Genomic DNA, 27,215 nt, shown 5'->3' with positions numbered 1-27,215 from the left:
CTCTTCCCTACCGCTTCTCTATCTGTACATTTTGATATTTTTGGCAAACATAACCTAGAAGTCATCACACCTGCTTTCAGTTCCACTTAATCAAAATTAAGGTCTACAGAACAGCATCAACACCCAACAAAAACAATAACTTTTGGTAACATATGAAAGTTGTGTTTTGGTTTGGTTTGGTTTTTTGTCAGGGCTTCTTTTGTTAAAGAAATAAAAGATACTTCACCTTAAGCGTCCTCTCCCTCCCTCCTAAATAAGACAGACCAAAACAAAGGTATCTAAAATATCTATGTTAACCATGGTTACTGGTGGATATCTTTGAAGAGAGTTAGTCACACTTCTAACTTGAATAAATTTGCATTCACTAGAGAATTTCAGTACAGGGAACTGACTTCTGATGCTGTTCAGCTCAATGCAAGTCCATTCAGTCAACTACTTTTCTTTGTAAGATTACTCTGTTTGTTGGGGTGCTCTATGTTTAAACAAAAGTAGTATTTGGGACACCTGTGAAGTTAATCAGATTTATGCTAGTACTCACTAAAAGAATACACCTATCTAAGCATCTTCAAGCCAATAATAGACTGACACTACTAATACAAATATACAGAACATCATGTTTGGTAACAACCTTCCAGTGGATACTTTTGCCTACAAAAATGAGTTTTGCAGTTGGTCCTCTTTTTTTTATAGACCCAGCAATAAAGCAATTACAGCTTTATCTCAATTTTATAGCCATACAACTAAAGAATATTTTGCCACACTTCATTAAATCATGGTATAATTCCTCTCATTTAAAGGGCTTCTTTCAATACTAACGACATTAGAAATGAAAGAGAATTATAATTTCACCATAAATTATTCAAAGTACTAAATACAAATGGCCTCATTAACACCAGACTAGCATTGAGAATGCATAAATGATTATGCATGGAAAAACAAATATTCCACAGTTTCCCTAATCTCTGAACTCTGAGCTTAAAATCACAACTCTGCCATGACACCCGCTATTGTGCTTTGCCTCAAGGCAGTTTAAAAAACATTATGCACTTAAAAACCAAGGTCGTCCCCCAGAAAATGTATAGTCTTGCCATATTTGAATAAGTGGCAATATCAGACACAACATTCATACAACACACTTTACTCAGTTTATGACACAAGTTACTCAGAAATACTATCTAGATAAAAGCACGCATAGCATACTTTGCCGCCAGTACTGACTACAGGATTCGATCATGAGATATGAGTACCAGTTTCATATCTGGAGTCTCCATAACTATCAGAAATACACTGAAATGCTGGAGTTGCTGGAGTTCCTTACCCACGCTAAAGCCTGGTCCTTCTTTATAGACCACTGCTATCGATGCTGCACAAACCAGAGGCTGCTGAACACACCTATTCCTTACATGGGCAAAGGATGTCAGGTGGCAAGTTGAGGAATCTATTCAGGAATAGATTCTGTAACATGAAGCAAGGATGGAGAGCAATTTTAAGTGAGGCAAACATTATTTGTGACAATGAATGATCAAATTAATAATGAACAGTATTATCATAAATGGAAAAGTAATAGTAATTTGCTAATTTTTCTGAGCTATTTTCTGTGCTGCTAATTATCAAATACTTCCTCAGACTTGCTAGTCTAACACTATAACTAGAAGTAACATGACAGAATACTATTGAGTTTCTGTAATGAGCTCTTACTATATCCTGAAAATTTCTACTTTTTTTTAATTTCTGCTTGCGGACATATCACCACATTCCCCAAAAGCAAGTATGTTGAAGGCAACAATAGTACATTTGACTCTTATGACTTGCCTTTTAAAGCTACTTATTTGTCATTAAGAATAAATTCATTTCGAATTCCGTTTATTTTTAGCAAAACTGCAAAAACTTTTTTCACCAAAAGGATCACCCAGGGGATATAAAAATGAAACACCTAAATGCATCAAAAACAGCTTCTAAAATAGTAAAGGTTCCCAGTGGAGCAGAGAAAGGCCAAGGCACGGGTCAGGAGGTTGGAAAATATAAGGGAAAAGATTATAAATCTAAGCAAAGGAAGCACAAAATCAAATGTTTAAATAAAAACTTAAATTTTATAATTACTTTGTTAGGGTGCTCTCATTTGTGTCCTTAGCTACAGTTACCTCAAGAAGGACCTGAATTTCAAAGAACTGTAAGATCGCATCCATAGTAAATCTGGTTCGGTGAGATGTCTCAATCTGCCCCACTACCTTTTCAGATTAGAGTATGCAAAATTCAAACAATCAAAGGGGAAAAAAAATCTTGGTCAGAATCTTCTGACACAACGGTAACTCAAAGAATGCATCTAACCCAGTGCATACAACAACTGTTTCTATGTGTTTCACTCCAGACCCATTTAGTTCTAAAAGCTGCTCTCCACATTTGTGCCATAAATACCAGGATGGGAATGATCCCTATTATGACATGTAGTCACCACCTTAACACAATTAATGGCTCCCCAACAGTCGGCCTAGAACGAACCCAGGCAATTAGCTGCACAGCACATCACGCAGGTTTCATGTAAGATAACTGCTTTGACAGTTTGTTTCCAGACAGACAGCGAGCCTTCCTCAATGTTTTATATAAATACCAGATATCTGGAACTTTATCTCCATAGAAAGTCAGGATAAAGTGATAAAGTGAACCTCATGAAATCAGTTATTGCACAGTGTACACAGATATTTTTTTTTCTACAGGAGCAAAGTACGGCCTTCCCTTCTCCAACATGTGCTGACAGAGGATTATAAGAAAGGCATTAAGTGTAAATATTTCCCCATGCCACCTCATTCTGTTTTCCTCCCTTTTCCCCCTCCCAACTTGAAAAACTTTTATTTCTTTCTGCTAAGGGAGATGACTGTTAGGCACTTGGTGTTCTCACCACAGTGAGACCAAAATTCCTGGATTTATATATACACACATTTATGTAAATTTATTTATGTTTATATTTTTACATATACCCATTGTAATGACTGTTCAGTGGAGAGACAGTAAGAAACAATCACTTTTGATAGGAATAGGTTCTTGCTTATCTGACTTTTTTCTCTGGTGTTTCATTTTTTCTCATGTCATATTCCTGTCTAAAAGCTGGGAACACCAATCAACCTATATCCAGAGGACTACATTAGACTAGACTGCTGTTTTCTCCTGTGTCATTCCACAAGGAATACATAGTACAGTGAAGTAGATTCAATGCACACAACATTGTCCATAGCTCGTTTACATTAAGAGCATAAACAGTAAGGTTTCACATCTGGATTCAGCTATTTCTGTTCTCAAACTATGGGGAAATTCAATCTACAGCCCAAAAAATGGAGTTGCAGAGGGACTAGAAAGATGACAAGTCAGGTAGATAGATTATTGAAAAAAAGTATAAAAATTAATATGTTGTCCTAAAGGAAAAAACAAGAGAGCTCCCTTCCACTCCCCCTCTCATGTCCAGAAGCTCTTTATAACTATATTCTAAATACCAGTTTTAGAAATTTGAAAAACTCTCATGCTCTTTCAGTACAATCCATGTAAAAACTTCATAATTTTTAAAGCCACAGTAAGTTCTATTAACACGTAACTTAGGCGGCATTTGAAGAGGCTAGAACTAGCCAAAGGCAGGTTTTCCCCCTGACTTTCTATTACCTACTCATTATAAATAGTTTTACATGTAGTATTGAAATACAAAACCTGAAGAAGATCATTGTAAATTAACTGCTATTTGATCAGTTCAGTCCATAATCACATTTCTCCTACAAGCACGGAAGGGGAGCAGAAGCAGAAGTGAGTGAGATGTTGGATGTACCCACAAGGCATCTAGCATTCAGATTTGAAGATTTGATCAGGCACTTTTGGAAACATGACAGCTGTCATAAGATTATTTGGTACTGTTTCCCCCACTTCACGGCGCTGAAGTTTATCCAGGAAGCATTGCAGTGTAATCCTCGTGACACTTTACAAGTACACCTATCCTTCTCTGTGCTTGCAGAAATGGAAGAAAAACTGATTAAAGTTCTGATGGTAACAGCTATTTAATCTCTCAGGAGCTGTCACGCTCAGTGATGCAAAGCTCGGCGAATCGACCTAGTGCCTCCAAACAAGCCTTACACACTGTGAAGTCTGCAACAGTCCACACGCTTACAGGAACGGAGGTTTTCATAATTCTTTCTTTAATGAGTAGCTTCAGCTCCCATGAGCTAAAAACCTGGCTTTGCCTTTCATTAGAGCTAGTCAGAATATAATTATTCCAATGAAAGCAGGTGTTTTTAAATTTGACATTTGGGGGCCAGGAAAGGGAAGATTTCTCCCAACCCTTGAAAAACACCAGATGGAAAGGAAACTCAGTAAAAAAATTTTGGTGTAACTCACTAGGATTTATACTTTTTTCATCGTTCATGAATTACTCAACCTCATACTATTACAGGCTCCTAAGGATAACCAAGAGGGTGAGTTATAAAAGGGAGAAATAGATGGCTTTGCCCCTCAGAGAGCATTTCACTGGACTAGACCCACCCTTTGGGCAAACTGATATTGCAAAACGGGGTGGAGGGAGGCTTTGCTTTTGTACAACCTACATCTCACGGAGGGTTCCCATAGCGCCACAGGAAGGCTTCATCTTCTGTGCCCAAATCTCTCCTAGCAGGTTGGATGAAGCCAGGGCCGTGGCCTGGGTGCAGTGACTCCCTGTGCTCTGCAGATGAGCTTCACAGAGCCTGAACATAAGGCAGCTCCTAACAAAATCGTCATTACTTCCTTCCTCACCCCCAGAAGTCTGATTTCTATCCAAGCAGTAGTTTATCACCAAAGATCACTTTAAATTCTATTTTCCAACCAAAAAACCCATGGCCTCTAAAGAAATAGAAGGTGGAAAGTTTAAAACTAAACTTGATAACGAGCTATGAAAGTTACTATTGAAATGGCTTTTTGTGGTATGAAAAGGAATATTAAAGCAGCTTACTTTTTGTCCCCAGACATCTGTCTCCTTTCCCCCTTACTCACACCCATCCTCTTTCTTCAGTTCAATGTTTTACAGACACTGAGAGGTTCTAAATAATGCAACTGAAGTGGGAATCACCACTAACGATCAAACCTTCTCAAGGGAAATATTTCACAGTATCAAATCCTAAATTGTTGTTATGAACTGACGAAAAACCTGTCATAGTTTTTCTCCCTTCCTTCTATATTGCTGCTCTTGGCAAGCTTGGAGAAATACTACGACAGTTCACATTAACTGGACAGTTAACAATCCTTAAAACAGAGAGCTTAATTTCATTAATGGAAAAAACCTGGCATGGACATACGCCTCAGTCAAATCAGAAATAGTTGTAAATCACAGAATGGAAAGAAGTCTGAGTCCCACTCACAGGGGCTGCTCTGTCCCAGAAAACAAGGAAAGTCAGCTTCAGTGCAGTTTAGATATGTTGTTCCCTTTATTTCCTTATTTTATCTTCAAAATACACCTTCGCAGCCATGCGTTAAAGGTTACTTTTGCATTTTTAATGTCTCTTGCATACAGTGACGTGTTACACAAAACATATCTTACATGGGTTTTCATTTATTTCTTACGTACTGCGAGTTTTCTAATTCACTTCTAATGAATTTAAATGGCATGTGTTTTTCTTCATTTGTAGTAGTATTAAATTATCTTCTTTTTAGAGCAACCAGTCACCCTGCATTTATATTATTAAGCTGTCTCGGCAGCAGTGTACCTGTCACTAAACATCTATGCTAAGGTGATAAGATGATGATTATTATCCTATTGCTACTCTTCATGACCACCTTCCGCGATACATTACCTCTCAGACAGTTGCATTCTTAAGGGAATGCATGTAAAAGCTGTTATTCATTAATCAAACGTTTCATTTGTTTGTGAACGCAAACTCTATGGTCAAGTAAAACCGGAGTGCAATAACCTCTGTACAGTTTTGTTGGTCTGAACATCAGTTCGGCCAGCTTCCCTGCTACACAATACTAGTGAGTTTATGGGGGGCGGGAAGTATCATCTCTGCATCTGGCAAAGGCTCCTTTTTCCTGCAGTCTTTAATTTTACTCCATTCAGTCTGCCAGGTAGGGGGTTCTTGCTAGTTAACCACTTATATTCATCTGCTTTTATCCAGTCTCATGAGAAGGCACGTGCATTCTCAAAGGAAATTGTCCATCACAACTAAGACAGGGCATTAAGAAGAGTCTCCCATTCTGCTCACTGGGCTTACACACTCCTAAACTGATTAAATCTGCAACAAATATTTTCCGTGTGTGGGATAAATGAAAGGTGATGACAGATTTTAAGAAAGTTGCATACTGCCAGAGCAGGTGAGTAACATTTTGTTTTGTGGCGATTATAATTGTTTACATTGAAAGAAATTATAGGCAGATATACAAATAATAAAAATGTGACTCACGTCACATGTTTCATAAGTTACTTAATAAGTTATGCTCCTTAATAAATTACTTGGGAAATTAATTTTATAGCAGATGAACAGTGTATTTTACCCAACAGCAATCCAAAGTCCTTTTTCTTAAAAAAAAAACAACCAACATACGTTTGTAGCCATTACTGATACCATCAGTTCCAAATTACTGAATTATGACAATTTTAATGCACTGTGTGGCATGAACATAAAAATGTGGAAAATCCTGGGCTTCAATTTCTTCCTCAGGAAGAAATTACAGGACAAACTTTCTCATGACTGTGTAACTTCACCTGTCCTGTTTGAAAGTTTGCAAAGGGGTAGGAACAGTGATATTTGGTATTTAATTGTCCATTAATGAAATTAATTCACACAACATTAATTTAACTAATGAATATTTGTTCAAACGAGCTTCCTGTCATCTTTCCAAATGTTAATTTAGGACATATTGCCTAAAGTAAGCTTAGCGGTGTAATTGTCCTTCCCCAGCTAACCACGTCACCAAAAGATCACATCCTTGGCTGTCTCTCTAAGAAGACCATAAGCATCAAAAATCCTGTCCAGTCATGTTCTTAACTTTCTTTTAAAAGCATTTTAGACCCTGTTGCTCCAGGGACTAACCTGAATGAGCACAGAAGCCTCATCTTTTTAACTTCTCTTGCAAAACCCATATTCCCCTGGCTGCTACAAGAAAGGAGGAGTGAGTCAGTATAATCCTGAAAGCAGGAATGTTCCTGTACGCTTCTATGGGAGAACTTATCTTGGGCCGCATATCTCCGGGACACAGGGCTCTACCCACCCTGGGGACAGCGATGCACAGACATCAATATGATGGATACAAAATGTCCATTTATTTAGCTGCGTCACACGCTTATATAGCTCTTGCGCTTCCTGTTCCTGCCACTCCTATGGGGAGGAGTCTATCTTTCCGTCACATCCCGTGATCTTCCGGTCGCCGATCCCTGTCTATTCCCCTACACAGGAAGGAGAAAATAAAATAGTGGGGAGAGAAAAATTTCTCTCCCAAAGCTCTGCCTTCCAATTTTATATGTATATTTCACATACCAGAAGAAAGGCGACTTAACACTTTCCTGCATGACACTCTCACAACAGCTGCCTGCCAGGGGTCGCATCCCCATCGCAGGCACCTCGCAGACCATTGCTTCTCTATGGCAGGACAGAAGGTGAAAGGGCAAAGAGCATCACCACGCAGGGTCTACCTGGGCTGCCAAGAATACTGCCAGGAGTGTAACGATTTGTCTCATTAGCAATGAAACTAATGAAGTCTGACTTTTTATTGCTTTATGGCCTGTCTTTATGCCTCCCTTCCCTACTAGACCTCTGTTTCGCCGTAACGTTGACCTTCATTTCCCACACCTTCAGTTCTTGGCACCACCTTTTCCATAATACCTCCAGAAACCACATCTCCGTCTCCTAACAAATGTGATAGGAACCAGTCTGTGATCCAAATTGTTTGTGTGCAGATCAGTAGGCAGATGTGGTAAAACACTATCAGCATTATTAATTTAGGAAGATTAAAAAAAAATTATACCAACCCCAACTTGACATATTCATAAGAGTAATTTTTTTTTAGTTCTGTTTTTAAGTTTCTGAGTTCAATGAGGTATGAAATAAATTAAAAAAAAAACCAAAAATGCATCACACCTTACAAGTATTTTAGCATCACATAAAGGAAAGCATCTGCATTGAATACTCCTGTGGCTTGGGCCAAGACAGGCTATTATAAAAAGCCTGAGACATTTCAGAGGTCAGCATCCTACTTCCTAAATACCATCTCCGAGTTAAGGTTCCCACCAGCCTCCTGCTCTGCAAATATATTTTGCTGTCTACCCATTTATCAACCTCTCATATCAGTGCTTTTTACTATGCAGCACTCTGCGGTACGGTCTTCCTGAATTCAATGACAGCCTTTTCGCACCCAAGCGATGTCTTTGCAGCATCTCTCTGATACCAAGTATGCAATGAATCAAGCTGATCAACAAAAACTGACCTCTCACCCCTCCATTTGCCTTTTTGTCCTTAGACTGGGAGTACCCTTGAATTCTGGTGAGCAGCTCAGATATGGGAATCGCTACCATAACATAGAATGGAAATTTCAAGAGCTTCACATGCCAGGTTCTGATTTTGCAGGGGAAACTGCAGTATAAGTGCAGGGACACCAGCAGCAGATCATATCTGTCTGAAAGCTTACATACACTCTTTAATTAATCATCTTAGATTTTGTATTTTAAAAACCCAAAACAAATCACATAAACATCCTACGGAAATATACAGAAATATGCTGGGAAGAAATCAATACAGCTCACATATAGCAAGCTCGTAACGATGGAGGAAGACAAACAGGAGAAACTAAGAGGAAGCAAAGGCAACGGAAGGAAGGAAGGATGCAACACTGATGTGGGATTCTGTAGGAACAAGATTTTGGTGCCTTTCCAATTTTTGAGTAAGAGATAAGAAAGCATCTTGTGCTTTTCTAAATAAAATGTCTGCGTGTTTTAATACTTCCCTACACTAATATACGCCTTGAATAGACATTAATTTTAGAGATAATGTATCTTTTAATTAAAAGTACAATTTTTTTAAAATGGGTGGCTGATACCCTGCAGCATCTACGGAGTTCCATAAAGTATCTTTCCAAATCTAATTTTTTTTTTAATCTCTACATATTGATTTAGAAAAAGTCTATCTCTGATTATTTCCTGTTGTAAAGAATCTAGTCGCAAATGATCGGCATTTATTTCTAAAATGCACCTGAAAATTCATGTCAGCTGTATCAGATTTATTGGGTTTGGTACTTTGCTTTTTTGCTCAACGTACCTGTATTCCAGACAGTTTTAAATGTCTTGTACTATGTGGTGTAGGCAATTATGGAGCCAGTGTAATGGTGCAGTGAACATCTTTATATGAGTATTACAACATGTAATCTGAAGTTAAAATTGAATTATCATATTACTCTGAGTAATACAGTTAGGAAAGAGAAGACATTACCTGTTTCTCTGAGGGAATTTTTTTCCTCTAACTGAACTTTCAAGTAACTAAAACTTTATTCAGTGCTGAAATATTACAATGACAATATCATTGACTACTCTTGACTAAGAGCTATGTCCATCATGAAGAGCAAAAGATCACCCAGTTCTGGGGGATGAGTTGAAAGATCAGTCCTGCACAGAGCAGACCACCAATAGCCTTCTGAACCCTGAAGTACAAGGTAAGAAATTCTCTAGCAGTACCTGTTACTTCTATGTAGGCAGAGGACAACATCTGAAACTAACACACAGTTGCTGTTACTGCATTTGGTACTGAATCCACTTTATGTTCCACGCACCCTTCCTCTTTAATATCAGTCCTTAATATTCCGTAGATATGGTATATGGTTATATGACGATAACAGCTTATTTAGATAACTACTGCTGACTTGATATTGACAGGAAGCATTAGGGCTTTTCATGAGCATATATATTGGTTCTTACAAAACAACTGTCACGTAGTTGTGCAGATACACTTCCCATACCACAGCTTCTTTTTACGATACCTTCTTCAGCCACTAAATGCATCATCCCAGATGTCTTCTAGCACCCAGCAGCCTCCTTCAATAAATATAATTTCTTTTGCTTTCTTCCCAATGCCAAACAAAAAAAAAACCCCGTGTTTTGCAAAATCAAATCACGTTGTGACAGAGGGGCTACAGAGGACAGGAGCAGGTTACCAGCCAGATACCTCACAGCTGCTGAGGAGAAAGTGAACAAGCCTTGCACAATGGTAGGAAGAGGAGCTCTGAGCTTTAGACACAAAATTAAGAGGTTTAGAAGATTTCTTCTCTGTTAGGATGAGCTAGAGATGAGGTAAGTCACAAGGTTAACTTATGAGGTGAGACTTACTCTCCAGCACAATTAGCAGCTCTTCCAGCTACCCAGAATCTTCCAATGAGACAACAAAAGCAGCTTCATCCTTCCCCTACACGTTGTTTTTGCTGCTTTTGGGCAGGAGAGGTAAGCACTGGATTAACATTAACCTATGCCAATCTCAGCACATGGGTGAAATCATTTTACTTTTCCAGGAGATGCTGTCTCGCCCAGGACTATAGCTGCCTTGCTTAATTTTGACCAGCAATGGGTGGGTGGGCTTCAGGGAACTCACAGTTAAGTACTGCATCTCACCATTAAATGGCACATACCTTGCTTCCAGTTCAGCACAGACCTTAGACAACAAGTAACCAAAATAAACTTATCCCTCATTATCAAACTGGTTTTAAACGGCGTGATGAGACTTGCATATTGCTAACTTGCTCAAAGAACAATATCCCTCAAATAAGCTAACTATAAAAGGTTTTGCTGAATACATGCAGTCACTTAGTCTTCACCAAGAAACAAATAAGATTAAAAAGAACAGATTCATCCACAGGTAAAAATTATTAATAATTAGGAAATCAGCAACAAGTAATATAAACACAAGCAGAAGTAGAAAACAGCTACCAGATCAAACAGAATGGTCTTTAAAAAAAAAACAAAACCACACACACAAAAAACCCACAACACAAAAAAAAACCTCTGGAAACATTTTTAAAAATCCAGTTATTGTAGGATACAAAAATTACTCCAAATAATTTTTTAAAAAAGAAAAGTAAAAAACCTCAGACACAAGGCTGGTAGAGTGCCTGGTTTGAGAAGGCAAGCAAACTGGCATAGCAGTAGAGAAACTGAGGTCATGTCGACATTTGCAGTCAAGAGGTGAGCACAACTCTTCAGGCTCACAGTACACTCATCTTCACAAGTTTCATAAAATGTGAGCATCAGCTACCTATCAACAAAATTACTCTGAGCTGACACACCAGAATGCATTTCCTAGTTCTGAAATTCAGCCAAAACACCAGATTACCCCAAACGTGACAAAACAGATAGGCTTTTCTGTTCTCAGGGGACAGAGCTGACCTTTGCTAACTGAGCCACTAAGGACTAACTGAAATGCACGGAGAACACCTGCTTTTCCCATTCTGCTACTTGCAGGAAAAGTCTCAGTGCAAATAATTACCAGCAATATGAGTTAAAAGTCTTATTTTTGTGTAAGGTCAGATCCAGTACCCATCTATTCCTCAACTGAAAGATAGAATAAGGTCTCATAGAGGTGACCAGTTCATGAGACATCATTTGAGTTTCAGAGAAACGAAGGCCAATTCTGTTACTCAAAGCTTAGATTGCCTTTCCTTTTTGTTTAACAGGCAAGCTACATTACTATTGTTAGCTGTATGTAACCACACACATCACAAATGTTCACACTACTAAGGTAACACACAATTTGTCACATGACTCTCTTTGAAGTACAGAACAGTGACCGATTTGTCATTAAACGGGACGGTGCATCTTACCTCTTTTAAGTGAAGACACTTAAAGAGTGTCTTCAGATAGTCAAGAGCCCTTAAAGAATATATGATTGCCAATACGCGCTGGGTTTTATTTGGGGGATGGGTATCCACTGCTTATCGCTCTTGGAAAGCTCCCACTGAAAGAGACACAGCTATCTTAGAGAATACTGGCACACAACTGAAACTGGAAGGGTATCTTGGGATTAAATGCTGCACTGCAAATCACATGTCAGCTTTTTCTTTTTTAAAACCACGGCACAAACTGAAGCTGATATTTTCTTTGCTATGATAAACATCACAGAAGCATATTCATCCCCATTACTTAACAACAGAACCTATAAACTCCTGCCGATTTCTTTATCCATTTCTAAAGCACAATTTACAATCCTACACTGCAGATAAGGGTACGCTGCTCACAAGATTAAAGTCAAGGTCACATATTGCGCATACGCTGCTGCCTGTGAAATAGGAATCTGTTTCACAGACTACCATGTATATTTTTAGAAGAGGCTGCTGTAGCCATCAGCTAACAGCCCCTGAATTACAAAAGTGAAGATAAACTTTGGCTTAAAAGGTAAAATTTAAGGTTTCTGTGGCAAAACAGACAGACCCCTGCTGATTCAAGGAAGCAGACTAGTTCCTTTTATCCCTTCACAAAACCTGAAGGGGAAATCCCCAACACACTGAGTACAAGCTTAGCTTTCCTTCTGACGGAGCCAAGAGTGAAAATCCCACGGACTTTGACAGGACAGAGGCAGACCACCTTTGAAAAATCCTGGTTTTATAGTGCATCCAGCAGCCAGTGTTCCCTACATGCATCTGTTGTACCTTCTTCCCAAGAGGCATTTGTGCAACTGTTTGTACTAGAGCTACAGCAGAAGTACTAGCACCATACAAGCAAAGGTTTATGACACAGAGGAGGTTTCTGACTTCCCGTAGCAGATGCCACTAAGTATCAGCAATCAGGAGGAAGTGAATACATTGATATGCAATAATTATCACAGGCTGCTCATAGGAAGACGGTACTTCCAAAATTGAGCATGAGGCTTAATTCATTAATATCTAGACAGAGACTCCAAAAATTCTGTTCACAGAAAAAGTGAGCAGAAAAATCTGGATTTTCATCTAACTTTAATAATGGAAAGATCTTTGAGACATGCCCCAAATAAACAGGCAGAGCAGGACATTACTGTTAACTACCTAAAAGCAGCGACCATCCTCTTTTGCCTCATGGTACTAGTTAAGATTGCTCTTTACTAGCAGGGATTAAATTGCAGCACCTTTGTACAGCATTGAGACACCCAGCAGAGATCAACCCCATGAGCATCTACAGGTTCCTTAGTGAATCAGTGTTTGCACAATCAGGACTTACCCATAAAGCTGACCCAAGGCCTCCTGAGATGTATAACTTCTACCTTATCCCTCAACTGGCATGTTCTGGTAGGTCACTGAAAATGCTTGAGTAGCTAAATGCCTGAAAGCCCCGCTGATTTTTGCACGTCACTTGGAGGAGGTCCCTTTACTTACTATTGCTGCTGCTAACCTATACATCAGCCACCTTTCCTTCACCTTATTTCAGCAAGGCAACAAAGACCTAGAGCTTTAAAAGCCGTTTTATAATATCAACATCAGTGTGTCAAGACCTTCAGCAAGTGGGGATACAGTTACAAGGCTAAATAAAAGGAGGCCAAGGGATAAGTCCAAGCAACGTGCTTATCATCCACTGCTCTGCTGTCAGCCAGTTCCTGGACCCTGTCCTGGACTAGTCCAACTAGTCAGCTCTGAGACAAACAGACGTGTAAGGCAGGGGGACACTTAGCTTTACACTTGGCCTAGGAATCTGTCCCTGGACACCTTTCGTTTGGCACTACTGGCATCACTCAAAGGCGCAAGTTTGTGACTAGAGGAGAGATGCTCCTGTTTTTAAGACAGGAATCCCAGAGAGGACACCATGTGTGCATATGTACAGCAGTCAGTTAAGGGCACTGATCTTCCTCACGGAGGTGGCAAGCTTTCAAGACAACTGGACAACAACTTATCAGCTGAATAGCATGTTAAAATTTTTCTAAAAGGGAAAGCAAAGAGCAGAGGGAATTTGCAACCTAGGTCACCTTACCATAGACTATTATGTGATTTCAATTAGCTAATATTGTGAGAGATTCTATTCTATACCCTGTATTTAGTTTAGTTTATCTTTTCCTGGAAATATTCTAAATTATCATCCACATCTTATCTTAGTAGGCTGCATGACCGAAGTGTAACTCAGTAGCCTACATTAGCCAAAACATTTTCAAATAGAGGTAAACTCCTAATGCTCCGCCTTTGCAGTGACCTCTATTTGGGAGCTCCAGATTGATCCACGAGACAACATTCACGAGCAGATACAGTTTACTTCCAAACTGGGGAGCCTCCTGATTCTCAGGAGTTTTGAAAAGTTATCTGCTTAAATGTCTAAACAATGTTTCAGTTACAAAACACCCACTTTTCAAAACCTTGGCCTGAATTTAGGACAAGGAGTTTCTTGTTATCAAACTTTCACTGATGCAACTAACATGACTAATAATATCAGACTCTGAAGTTAACTTCCTGAGCCTTAGTTAGAAAAGTTCCTCAAACTGCTGCTTGGAATTAAGTTTTTTCCACACACCTCTAGAGTCAAAGTGTAACTCCACTCTTTACTGAACACCCGCGTGTGAGAAAGCCCGCTCTTGCATTCGATCACCAAAATTCAAAGAAATGGCAGAAATGGGCATTAACACAAAACTCTGAACAGAGAGAGTGGCCTAAATAGCAGCTTGAGGACATCCCAACTGATGTTACTTACTCGGCTCTGTACTCCGTTTTTTCCCAAAGTATTTTATTGGTTGGACTTGATGATCTTTGGGGTCTTTTCCAACCTTAATGATTCTATGATTCTGTAATTTTGAAGTAATATAATGGGCATTGATACCTCTTTAAGTAAAATAAATTACTGTAGTATATCCATCATGATTAGATTTTAAGTACTATGTTCAAGCAATGCTTAACATTGGAAGGAGGGGAAATCCACACAACTTGCAATAGTAGTTTACAAAGACCCGTCTGACCACAAACTTTTTCTAGACAAGGGCTGTTTTACCACTTTGCCTCTCCTCCCCCTCTTCTTAATAGCTCACTCTGTATCTTGTTGCTGTACCTAAATCCTGTTACAGAACTCACACAGCACCTCTGGGGCACTTGTGCGGTGGGGGGAGCGGGGAGAGGGGAAGGGGGTGGGAGAGAAGGGAGAGGGAAGGGGGGTGAGGAGGGAGAGGGGGGAAGGGGAGAGAAAGGGGGGGAGAGGGGGGAGAGGGGGGAGAGAGGGGAGAGAGGGGAGAGAGGAGGGAGAGAGGGGAGAGAGGAGGGAGAGAGGCGACCTCCGAGCCCCGTCCCGGAAGGGGGTACCCCCACTCCTCCGCCACCAGAGAACTTCCCTCCCGGGGACGAGGCGAGGCGAGGCGAGGCGGGACGGGCCCGACCCTCCCCCGCCCCGGCCCGCCCCTCGCGGCCCTGCCCGCCCCTCGCCCGCCCCGCTGGGCTGCGCCCGCCCCGCCGTACCTCGGAGCCGGGGGAACTCGTGCTCCCGGAGGTGGCGGAGCTGGCCGTCGTAGCCGTAGCCGTACCCGGCGGGGCAGGTGGCCTGGAAGGCGCGGAAGGAGAGCAGCTGCCCCCCGGCCATGCCGCGGGCTGCAGGCGGGAAGGGGCAGGGGGGTGGGGAGGAAAGCCTGACCAAAACAGCGGCGCGACTGCCCCCGGGCAGCGGAGCCTCCCCGCCGGCAGCGCTGCGGACGGGCACTGCCGCCGGGCAGGCACTGCCACCGGCCCGGCCCGGCCCGGCCCGGCCCCGCCGCGCCTCGCTCCTCCCGCCTCCCGCCCCTGCGGCTGTCCGCGCCCCGCCTGCCCGGGGCCAGGGGCCGGGCAGAGCCCGCAGCGGTCCGGCTGCGGCTGAGGAAGGGCTTCGGACCCGAAGAGGGAGGCGGTGGGCGCCATGTGCGGTGCCGTGGCCCGGCCGGGCCCGGTCGCTGGCTGCGGCCGGCGTTGGCGGGCGCGGTGGTCGCTCCGCCGCTCTTTGAGGTGGATGGAGCCCCAGAGGGGCCCCGGGCCTGGCAGCGCTAAAACCGGAGCCCACTCGGCTGCAGCGTGGCCTCCTGCCGGCGCCCGGCCGCGGGCGGCGGCGCCCGCGGATCCCCGAGCCCAGGGGCCCGAGCAGGGCCAGCCCGACGGCAAGCGTCCCGAAGCACAGGGGCATCGGGTTTGGGTCCGCGGGAGCAAGCGTGCCTCTGCTCACATCCTCTCCTATTGAGGCACGCTGTTTAAAATAGGGATAGCTGATGGAAATCTCTTCCCTAAAATTTTCAAGTTTAATGCTCAAATTTCTTCATTTCCTCTAAATGGTGCCCCTTCCACCGCTGCTAATAGGCAGTGGGAGTCCCTTTCTCACGCCATGCATTTGGTGTAGGATACTCTTCCATGGTACCACTACATGATACTGTGTATCCTACGTAGCAGTATCATAGCGGAGGTACACAGCGTACTAACACAGTGCAAGTACTCCTCCGCCATGGGTACATAGGGATACACCCTGTGTATGGTACAGGATACTCCAACATGCTTAACTGGCTCTACTGGCCATAGATGCCATATGGGCAATGTATAGAAAGGACCACGGCTGGCCAAAAGGTTAAGGAGTGGTATTGGCTTGTTGCCAGGTGTAGAGATAACATCAGCCATCCATGTAAAAGCATTTGCTTTGTAGGATAAACTATAACCATACGCATACACAAAAAAAAACCAACCCATAGCCAAAGGAACGTTTTGGGAAGGGGTTGGGCTTTGTTTTGTTTTCTCATTACAAAAAATAATTTTTTCCTGACATACTATTTGTAATGAATTTTTCTACACACAGCTCTGCAATCTGCAGAGAGTTAAATGACCCCCCAGTCCAGTAATAAAATAAAACTGCACGTGTTAGGATGGATCTGCCTCTGAATTCTGGTAAGACAGACTCTGGTTAGATTGTTTGAAATACTATGAATTGGTCATCAGTGAAATAGGAAACTACAAAGAACAAGCTTCAGCGCAAATTGAACTGTAAAGATTTTCACATATAAAGAGATACTGAATGAAAGCCATGTAGAAAATTAAAAAAATGAGCCTGACATGAAATAACATGCTAATATGCTCCCTACTTTATATATTAAGAGTTTTTGCCCACTTTAAGAGCACAGCCCTGGCTCTGAGGCGCTGAGGAATATTTCTGTAACGCGATAAAGAATATGTTTGTCCCTGACCCTGTACTCATGATTGTGGCTGGTATATAATACTGTGTCCCATTCCTGGGCACAGTCCTCTTCTGCAGGACTGGTCTTAATATTCTGCTGTTCACGTCATCACCAGTACTGTATCTCTCTACATTTTGCTTGGCCCTGTTTGGTTTTTTTTTTTCTTTTCCCAGGTGCCAAAAACAGACGAAATACAAGGACATTGTCATATCATCTGCAAAACCCCCTGCTTCACTTTGGTGTGCTATATCAAGGTAGTATAAACATGTTTCCATTTAAAATAATATCCCCTACAACAACTAGCTTGTATTATACAAACATTATAAATATCTCAGTGTGTACATGTCCTTTTGCTCTGAGGCCCACACATTAAGCAGCCTAAAATTTCAGGGTCACCAGAATTTAACGTGGACAGAAGCAGTACCTCACTGCCTCATCTTCTGCCTTCAGCATACTTGCATTTTTAGCCTCAGTTTTAAGGAAATGAGGGCTTTGCAGAGAAGAAAGTGTTTCTTGCTTCCATCAGTAATCAATTGTTGAACTAGCTTGACAGTTTAATCTTGTGGGAAAGTCAGCTAGAAAGCTTCTGGGTTTCACAAACAATCAGGGGCTGGATAGAGGAGAGGAGCCTCAGTTAGTTCCCCCACTGATGGAAAAGTTGGGGAACTAATGGAGGTGGGGGAACTAAAAGTGGCGCCCACCACTTCAGTCATCAAATCACTGTACGCTTTGTTTGACAGCCGCCAGGCAACTCACGCACCCAAGGTTTGGGAACAGTCACTGGGCATGGCGCTCCCTGCCAAGCAGGACTGCACTAGCCTAGATGAGAGAGGGGGAGCTGGAATAAAAAGCACAAATCCATACAAAACCAGCTTTTATTTGTCCCGCTGTTCGCAGAACACAGGGTTTTAAAATACATTCAGAAAAATAATCAAGAGCTTTTGTCATTTCTTTTGATGAGGCCAGAAGCAAGGGGGAATGAAAAGGGGGAGGAAGGAAATACAAAAATCCAAAGGTGATGTCTTCACTGTAATCAACAACTGAGTTTAAAAACTTGAGTGTGTTCAGGAAATAGTAAGAGTTGCACACAAACATGAAAATGCTTTTTGGGAAAAGGGGTTTGTTTTGTGTTTTTCACATGGAAAATGTGGGTTTACTGCTATTAAAAAATTACAAACTAGTTTCTGATGCTACCTTAAGAATAGCTTCACATTGTCTGCACATCTAGAGAAACTCTGCTGCTGCGCTCGCCTGAAAGCTTGCATCTCACCCCATAGATACCAGCTGGGTATCTAGCTGCACCTCTCAAAGAACTACGTACATATACCGTAACTTCATCATAAACTTTACCTAACAGGAACGTATTATATTACGCAAATTACTCAGGAAGACCGATTCAGTGCAACTCTCACTAAGCACAATGGTCTCATGTGTAGATGTAGCAGTCTCAGGGATATCAAGGGACCACGTCTGGAAACTTGAATCCCAGACTAGTTTCAATTTGCACAGGAGAAGGAGACCTGGGTCTTCTAACAGTTTTGAGAGGTATCCTTAGCAGACACAGCACATGCCCAAAATACATTAGTTGGCCTAGCTGATGGTCTCACCAAAACTAATTACCAAATGAACCATACCTTATGTATTTCCTTCCAGGTGAACAAAACACCTCTGTCGAGAAAGAATGGTTGCCATCAAGTGGAGGGATGTTTTTAGCTGATCTCCTGAAGTCACTTTTTTTTTAAAACCACAGCCCTGCACATAAATTTTTTTAGTTTAATAATTTATACACTGCAATTTAGAAGGGCCTATCCCATCACTATGACTTCTTTTTTTTTACTGCAAGTATATGTAGAAAATACCCACCGTGGATTTTTCCTCATATTTCTAGTTTCCTATTATCAGTTTCCAGAGCAATTTATTTATATTGATCGCTATGCGTAGTTCCCACACCATTTTCATATATTGTGTATGTCAAATAGTTGTTTTCACTTCCTTATTGAACCAAGAGTTGTTTTCCCCACCAAAACAGTCCTTTTTCTTGATGACAGAATGCAGCTTTCTGATCTTACAATAAATTCTTTCTAAAGATCTAATTTCCATTCACATTTTTATATAAAAATGTTTCCTCACAGTCAATTTCCGTCTTTTTTTTTTCTTTTTACTCCTGGTTTTGGAAGAGTAGCCCTTTGGAAGCAACACACACATGGAGATAGTGCTAATTGGGAATGTGCTCTGTTTGCACATTGCATGTAATCTGGTGATGATCACTGATCCCCGGGGATTTACCAGTTTCCAGCACAGGACGTAGCTCACCTTCATCCATCATAAAGGCTGACCAGATTCTTCTAAAAAACAAGAGTCATTTAGGTCATTCTCTGTCACTATAGACGTTTTTGTGTTTGAAAATTAGCATAACTTGTAAAAACTAACTAGGTTGTACTGCTGGCTCTATTTCTGAGGTAAAAGCTGGAGATGTCACGGAATTTCCGCATGAAACCGTAGTTTTTCCATCTGCACATTGCAGGTTCATAGTTACAGAGTAACTTTTCCTCTTCTCTGGTTATCAGGTGAAGCCTGGGGATCAGTCCATGTAAGCGCATGAGTTAAATTATATACATTTGTGGGCAGGAATTGCCTAGAGAGTCACGTTCACAAAACTGTAAAGTGATAAAATGCTGTTAGCGAAAGGATCACTGTGCATGTGCACTGGGCACAGCAACTGCATGCATTAACCCCCACCCATGCACACACACACACACACACACACACAATGTTTTGCAGATTCTTTCCTAAATGAAGGCTCAGTAGCAGAAACAGAGCAATTTAACTTGCTCTTTCCAAGTTTTAGCAGACTGAAATGATGCCTCCAGGTAATCTAGTTAGTAGGTTTCTTGATTCGTAAATGTGTAACATTTACATTTTCACATTCGTAAATGTGTAACACTGCCATTGCTTAGAAGATGTAACAAAATATTAAAAAGGATTTTTTTAATCCCTTCACTGCACTGTGACAATACTTCTTTTTTTTTTTCTTTAGCAAGTATTTAAAAGCACTATAAGAAACAAGAAGAAATAGCCTCTGCACAAATACTTCACAAACAACCACAAACCAATATGCTTCTTTATAAAGGGGCTGCACTGTCCTCTTGCAGCGCTATAGAAGAGCAATGGGACTGCAATGTTGGTTCCTTAGGCTCTATTCAGTGAATAATAAACCATCACCACAATTCAACCAGATGATTTTAAGGTATAGAGAAGATGGTGCTTGGTGGATGGACAAAAGACAGTGGACACAAGCTGGAACAAGGGAAATTCTGACTAGATATAAGTTTAAAACAAAATTTCCTATGAGAGTGGTCAAACACCGGAGCACATTGCTCAGAGAGGCTGGGGAGTCTCCGTCCTTAGGGAGATTCAGAACCAACCACAGCATGGCCCTGAGCAACCTCCTCCAGCAGAACACGCTTTGAGGAGGAGGTTGGACAGACCTCTAGGGGTCCCTTCCAACCTCTCTGGTTCTATAATAATTAATTCCAATGATCAGCAAAATATTTTAAGTAATTAAAGTTTGACTGTTAGCACCAGCTCTCATACAGCTTGGCAAACAAGAAGAGGTTGTCCTGGGGCAGGAGCATGGACTGTGTAACCTTTCTCTGTCCCCTCCAGCATGTTTTGTGACTGTATTTCTAATACACCCTGCCCATTTACAAACCAACTGAACAGCACTAAATGCAGGCAAGATCTCTACCAGTTGCAAATATGCAGTAAAGATGATTCTGCTCAAAGAGGAAAAATAATACCCTTTCTATTTGGCTTATTAGACCAAGCAATGGGTTATTCCTATTGCCCAAGTTATTTAAGAAACAGAGTTATAGAATAGTTGAGGTTGAAAGGGACCTCTGGAGGTCACCTATTCCAACACCCCCCAGTGCCCTAATTTATAGTTACGTATCATTATGCCACTGATCTCCAGTAACAATCATGTCTTTTATAATGATGACAGCAATTGACAACTACCATGCAAGAACACTGCACATCACATTAAGTCATCATCATCAACTTCCAGTTCTGAACCCTGTCAAACCCAGCTTGCTTTACCATTGTGTGACTATCCCAAGGCACATAATACAGTCTTCCCCTTTGACAAGGTTTTACTGACAAGGCTAGTATAAAATACATAGACTAACACTGTAGAAAGCCATGAGCTCCGACTTTGTCTCTGCCACTCGTCAGCTGTGTGAACAGGAAAGGTTATCCCTTCCTCATGGTAGCCTTAGGTATAAATTAATGAATTTATACTATGAATCAGAGCTTATGGGCATGGTTGGATATTGTATTAAAGGGTTAAGCAGTTTGGAATTACGTAACACAAAGCATGCAGAATATGAAGGACCAAGATAATGCAGTATGTGTGAGGGCTGCGAGAAAGGTCTTGGAATTGAGAGATTTTGCTCTCAGGCAGAATTTTTGCCAGCAGAAAGCCAGGTTCTGCTCTCATCCTCCACTGCCACTGAAAACATTAGTGGAACTGAACACTACAGCCTTTAAATGATTGCACAGGGACCAGCGCAGGCACAACCTCGCCTTTGTGGTTGTGTGTTAGGAAAAGCATTACTAGCTCATTGCAGCCCAGATCACACTTGCTATACATTTAGGTGTGACATAATCCTTCTCATTTGTTCATTACACACACGGTGAGTTTTCACCCTGCTATATTCTTCCTCATGTTGTGTCATGGAACAACAAAATACAGACTATTTTGCTCATTGCAGAGATATCCCGATGCGTGTTCACACTGCTCCAGTCTCTGGTTAGTTAACTGAAAGTGCAGTATCAGAAACTCTAATGCAGTTACTTACTGACTGTAAACACTTATTTATTGACTATAAGGAAAACTTTACTTAATTCACCATGTGTTTATAACTAGTTACAAGAAATCTACTTCTTGTATGGTCCTTTGAGCCTACCAGTTATAAAAAGCTGCTAGGGCACGTATGGCAAATGTCAAGATTACAACTCCTTGTTTAACCCTGTGCACACTTAAAAAGAAAAAAAATATATATATACACATAAGAAAAAAAACCCTGGTTCTTGTTTCACTGACATCTGATATTCTGTTTTGCACATGGGTTGTTTTCATTAGTAATAAAAATAGCCATATTTGTCCTCAGAATTAGGGCTGATCATTGTGAAGTGTTTAGACTGTTGGTCTGTGGCAATCTTCCACTCGGGGGAAAAAAGAAAAAGAAAAGAAAAAAAAAAAGATAAGTCCTTTACATACACAAAGCCTCAGCAATTATACTCCAGTTGTAGCAGAAGCAAGCATGAAAATACAGTTTCGGTGGCTGAAGTGGAAGGAGGCTATTGATTCAAATCACAGAAGATGCTTCTCAGCACTCAAAGGACTAACTCCAGCTCTGAAGTAGGTTGGCAAGAGTGTTGCCATGGGGTTCGGTGGGACTTGGGATTTCCTCCTAAATAACGTATTAGCAAAAGAATCACTGAGAGAGCCTGCTGTCCCTGCTTGCTGGCTCGCTGTGTGTCCCCCGACTCTGTCAGGGCTGTGACTAATGCCACCCATTAGGTGCTTAGTGCCACCTCAGTAGCTGAGGAGAAGCATTTTAGGAAGGGAATGTGAGAGCAGAGAGGAAAGCAACCCCTCACACCACTGTAGGGTGCTGTGGGAAAGACACAGCCCTGGCAGAGTCTGTATTGTCCAGCCCCTTGTGGTCAAACACTTCCAAGACAGTACAGCCATGTGGCGTACAGCCATGTGGCATACAGCCGTGCTGCTTAATCTTTCCCCCACGAGGGCCACAATTTCAAAACAAACCCAGATCAGCAGATTGAGAAGATTCCTGAGCCAGCACAGCAAGAAGCTTGAGCAGAAGTACAGGTACCATAATTATTTGATGGGACTAGCTGTGCAGCCACCAGGACCGGGCACCTCTCAGTTCCCTGCCTTTTGTGCCCTCCCATTCCACTAATGCTCACCATTTCTTTGCAGCTTCGGTCTGTAGGTGCTACCCCCTTCCTCCTCCAGTCTATCTGCAGCACGCCTTCTCTTCTAGTTCTCCTTAAATTTGGCTAATCCTTGCCCACCAATGGTGAATCCTGAGACAGAGCCCCATCCCTTAAAAAAATAGCAGCTGTCATGAGATGGGAAAGGAATCGCCATGGCATGGCTGGTGCTTTCTGCCCCATTTCCACACTCCTTTTTCAGGCCTTTGTTTTTAAACTGTAGACGCTGGGATAGAAACAGCCTTTTTCTACTGTTACTGAATGCATTTGTTCAGTGTTCCACGTAATCAGCTCCTGTTCCAAGGCAAACCCTAGCCCCCACCTTAACTGGCGTAGGTGGCAGGTGGTGAACATCTAGCAGGTTTAGGCCATAAGAAACGACGCTCAATGACAGCATTTAATCCCTGCAAGTGTTACTATTAAACTTTATGTTCAAAGGGTTTAACAGCTATTAAAATATGATTTATTGCAACAGCATGACAAAGCTTTCTGTTGCTAATGAGAAACCAGAAGTTCAAAGGAAGACTTGATCACATAAGCCTCTGGTTTCAGAGGCTGATTGTGTTGCAAATATGACACGCACACGTTTGACAAACAGTAGCTAGGCCATCTCTCATTAAGTCACTCTGGCTAAAGAAGATTCCAGTGGAAAAACATCTGCATGCACCCCTTGTCGCCCTAGGAGTCAGGCAAGGATCACTGGATAGAGATGTGAGATAAACTGAAGGACTGAAGGAAACACAGCACCGAAAGTTACTTTAACAAGAAGGACCAACCCAACATGTTTGAAGAACCTCATACCCCATACGGAAACCAGTAACGAACATGGTTTGGGATTCAGGTTCTACTGCTTGTCCTCATCCAGGCAGGGCAGTTTTACATGAGACACCTATTACAAATCAGTACTGTGCAAAGAAATCAACTTGAGTGATAATGCAGGGCTGGGTTTAAAATTATAGGTTTCATATCCTAGCACATCCACCAGGACTAAAATTTGTAAATGTGTGGAGCATACTAATGCTTTTTGGTCTTAATATGATGTATCCAGAAAACATAAACACTTTCAGTCTCTGACAGAGCTACAAGTGTCATGAAGATATTTCACACTGAATTATTAATGTGGAATGGAGAGTCATAATCTTGCTGGTTGAGGCTTAGCGATTCTGACTTTAAATGGCAAACAGCTTTTTACAGTTACAAAATCCAAAATGTTCCATATATCCACATGCAGAAGTGCGGAGAAGACTTCTGTACTGCAAAATAGATGCAACACATCCACGTATGTGTTTTTTATAACCACAGAGCATACATTTTGTACCTGTTATTACAACCTACCAAAAAACATTCCACTTTAACACGTGGGCCACTTTCTCAAAAAATTAACTCTCTATTTATTTGAAATAGCTTTGCAGACTTAAATATATACCTAAATATGCAATAATGTTTCTCAACCTGCTTCCCATTCTTAAAGGCTTTCCATTATCATTTGGTTGTTGAGCTTGAAAAATTCAGAATCTTTTCTGCCAACTGAAAACCAATATGAAAGAAATACATGGTGATCTACTGTTACCAGCTGAGCTTCATTATTTAAATGTATTGCTCTGAATTAATTTTTATTTTTTAAGCTACTCACTGTGTTACATGTGACATCTCTCTTCAAAAACAAAGTTAAAATATATTTGATGCTGATGGTCAATTTCATCACTTCTGGTAGCACACTGAGGTATTGTGAAATTTTTGTTACACAAAATTTTCCACATAGAGATATTCATTTCCAAATACAGGAGCTTTCACTTTGAAGACAACTTTACCCTTTGTTTCTGAAGTGTAAATGCATGGTGGGGAAAACAAAGATCAGCTTTATTAACTTGAAATAATCCTGTTATTAATAAGTTTTGACATTCTTTTCTTTCACCTACAAGGAAGGGTTCCAAGCTATTGCAGACAGTTCACTACAGTAAAAATACTTACACCGTCTACACAGAGGATTTGACATAAGATCTAGGTGTTAATTTTTTTCTAGAAAATGATGGAAACATATTGTAAGAAGTGATTACCTCCAGCTTTGGACTAGAAGCTTTAATGGAGTGATTATTGCTGCCCTGTTTTATGTGGGCATTTTCCAAACTAGGCTGCAATTAAAAAAAAAAAATTAATATTTTAGGTCTTTTCTTCAATGGAGGCTCAACTACCTGAAATTCTTCTATACTAAATTCTGAAAGTCACTGTAGCCATCATTCATGGCTTTAGAAATATTGCTTAGGAGTCTTACTTCATGTATGACAACAACATATGCCATCAGCAGTGAGCAGTAAGTTACGTATGATACATTGACCAGCAGCCAGGGTTTCACACTCCTGGAAACAATCCATTAGGTAAAACTGAAACAGGAGAAAGAAAATACAGAATATTAGTATGCTTCTGTAATTCTCCAGCACAGGGAAGGGAGAGGGGCACCTGGGCTTGACAAAGTAATTACAAGAACAGAAAAGGGAAGGTCCTAGGTTCCAAATATTTGAACACCCATATTTCCCATGGATTTCACATTTAACCATTGAGCACATCTGAAAATGCAGACCTCCATGACTCATGTTTTGTAAATGGATTTAGAAAAGCATGTGGGAGTTTCGAGTTTCTAAATACATGGTAAGTATTTGGCATATTTTCACTTAATCAGAGAATTTTCAGAAGTATTTCAGAGTAGGCTTTGATAGAAAACCCGCTTGGTTACCCTGCTGTTTTTTGCAGAGGAGGCATTTGAAAGCTGGTGAAGAAGAGTAGTTGTGTAAATGCCAGTCTCCACTGAGATTTTTTTCCATTGAGTGTGACATTTAACCTCAGCTGACTAGCTCAGCACAATGGTTTATAAAATTGCTAAAGAGAAGCCGTGATCTGACTCACTGGAAGAGCTTCAGACAACTCGTTTACTGTTGACACAAAGGCTCAGCTCCCATGGGCATTTCAACACAAGGCAATGCAACATCTCAGGTTTCTGCTGCTTAGAGGCAGCGTCATCTCCAAATGTCCCCACAGGCTCTTTCCTGTAACCCATGGGCAGAATTAAGGGAGGGGCTACAGAAATCAGCTCACCAGGAAGCAATTTAAACTAATCGGAACAAATCATGGACAGAAGTTGGGGAGATTAAGCTTATAGGGAACTAAATTCTGTCCAGATCATCTGCTTGCCTCACATCTGACTGGAAAGAAACTTCATCCTCCAGTTGGTGTTGTGAACAAGTGCACTGGCAAGTGATTAACCCTGGAAGTTAGTGCTTATAGGGTTACAGCACGGTGTCCAAATCCCTAATTCAAAACAGGGACTTGAAATCATACTGCACAGGGCTGCTGTAAACTCTGAGTTCACAAAGTCTTCTGCAGTAGAGGTTCCCTTAGTGCTTATAGTCTGATGGCAGATAATATACTACAGAAAAATATTTAATCTCAGTGGACTGTGTTAAACCTGGTGAATCTGACTCCAGAGGGTTGTATGTCCTGAACCTTCTTCCCAGTTTATATTCACTATCAAACACATTTTTAACTTTGTGCATGATCTGTTTCTGGATAGAAAAGGACTGTACCATTTATAATGAAAGAGTTGAGTCCCAAGATCACTGGCATCAGTAAGGGTCATTAGAAGCACTTCCTTGGGCTCTGTCTAATGACTTCAGAGTTTGACTCAAGTCTGTGGTTTGTAATGGTCAAGAGCTACACTGTCTACCCAAAGGGAGGAATAATCACCTCACATTGAGTCTAAGAAGAAGATATATAATGGAAAGAAATGAGATTAAATTACTGCACAGTAAAACTTGTGCCAATTTACAGGTTAGGGTTTAGAGTCAGATGTGCTGCAGAAACCCTCTAAACCTTCTTATATTTCAAGTGAAACCCTTTAAAAGTTTTCATTTAAATTTTTTATGCTTCACTTTATAAAAAATTAAAAGAAAGAGGTTTTCCTGCAATTAAGAAGTACTCAGTGTACTTTTAGAAGGGGCTGCATTTTTTAAAATGTTGGGAGGTAGCATTCTGTAATTGGAGTTGACAGTTGGCAAACTGAACATGCACACTTGACCCTGCCAGGATGTCTCTCATCTTGCCTCCGTG

General features: G+C 41.2%; 1 protein-coding gene and 1 long non-coding RNA gene across 3 annotated transcripts in view; one reads left to right on the top strand and one right to left on the bottom strand.

The window, feature by feature from the left end:
* Positions 1 to 15,659, bottom strand: part of MOCOS (molybdenum cofactor sulfurase) — a 227,698-nt gene extending 212,039 nt beyond the window's left edge. For both annotated transcript variants that reach the window (XM_064443252.1, XM_064443253.1), the window contains exon 1: positions 15,370 to 15,659. In XM_064443252.1, coding sequence (XP_064299322.1) covers positions 15,370 to 15,490 — 121 coding nt within the window. In that variant the 5' untranslated portion in view covers positions 15,491 to 15,659. The remainder of the gene's footprint in view (positions 1 to 15,369) is intronic.
* On the top strand, positions 15,375 to 19,690 carry LOC135311964 (uncharacterized). Its single transcript, XR_010371547.1, has 3 exons — positions 15,375 to 16,806; positions 17,267 to 17,347; positions 18,747 to 19,690. It is a non-coding gene; the product is annotated as an uncharacterized LOC135311964 (long non-coding RNA).
* The last annotated feature ends 7,525 nt before the right edge of the window (positions 19,691 to 27,215 follow it).

The sequence above is a fragment of the Phalacrocorax carbo genome, chromosome 2, assembly GCF_963921805.1.
Source record: "Phalacrocorax carbo chromosome 2, bPhaCar2.1, whole genome shotgun sequence".
NCBI classification, from domain to species: domain Eukaryota; kingdom Metazoa; phylum Chordata; class Aves; order Suliformes; family Phalacrocoracidae; genus Phalacrocorax; species Phalacrocorax carbo.
Note: the sequence above shows the minus strand (reverse complement) of the source record. Positions and strands in the feature narration are given on the sequence as shown.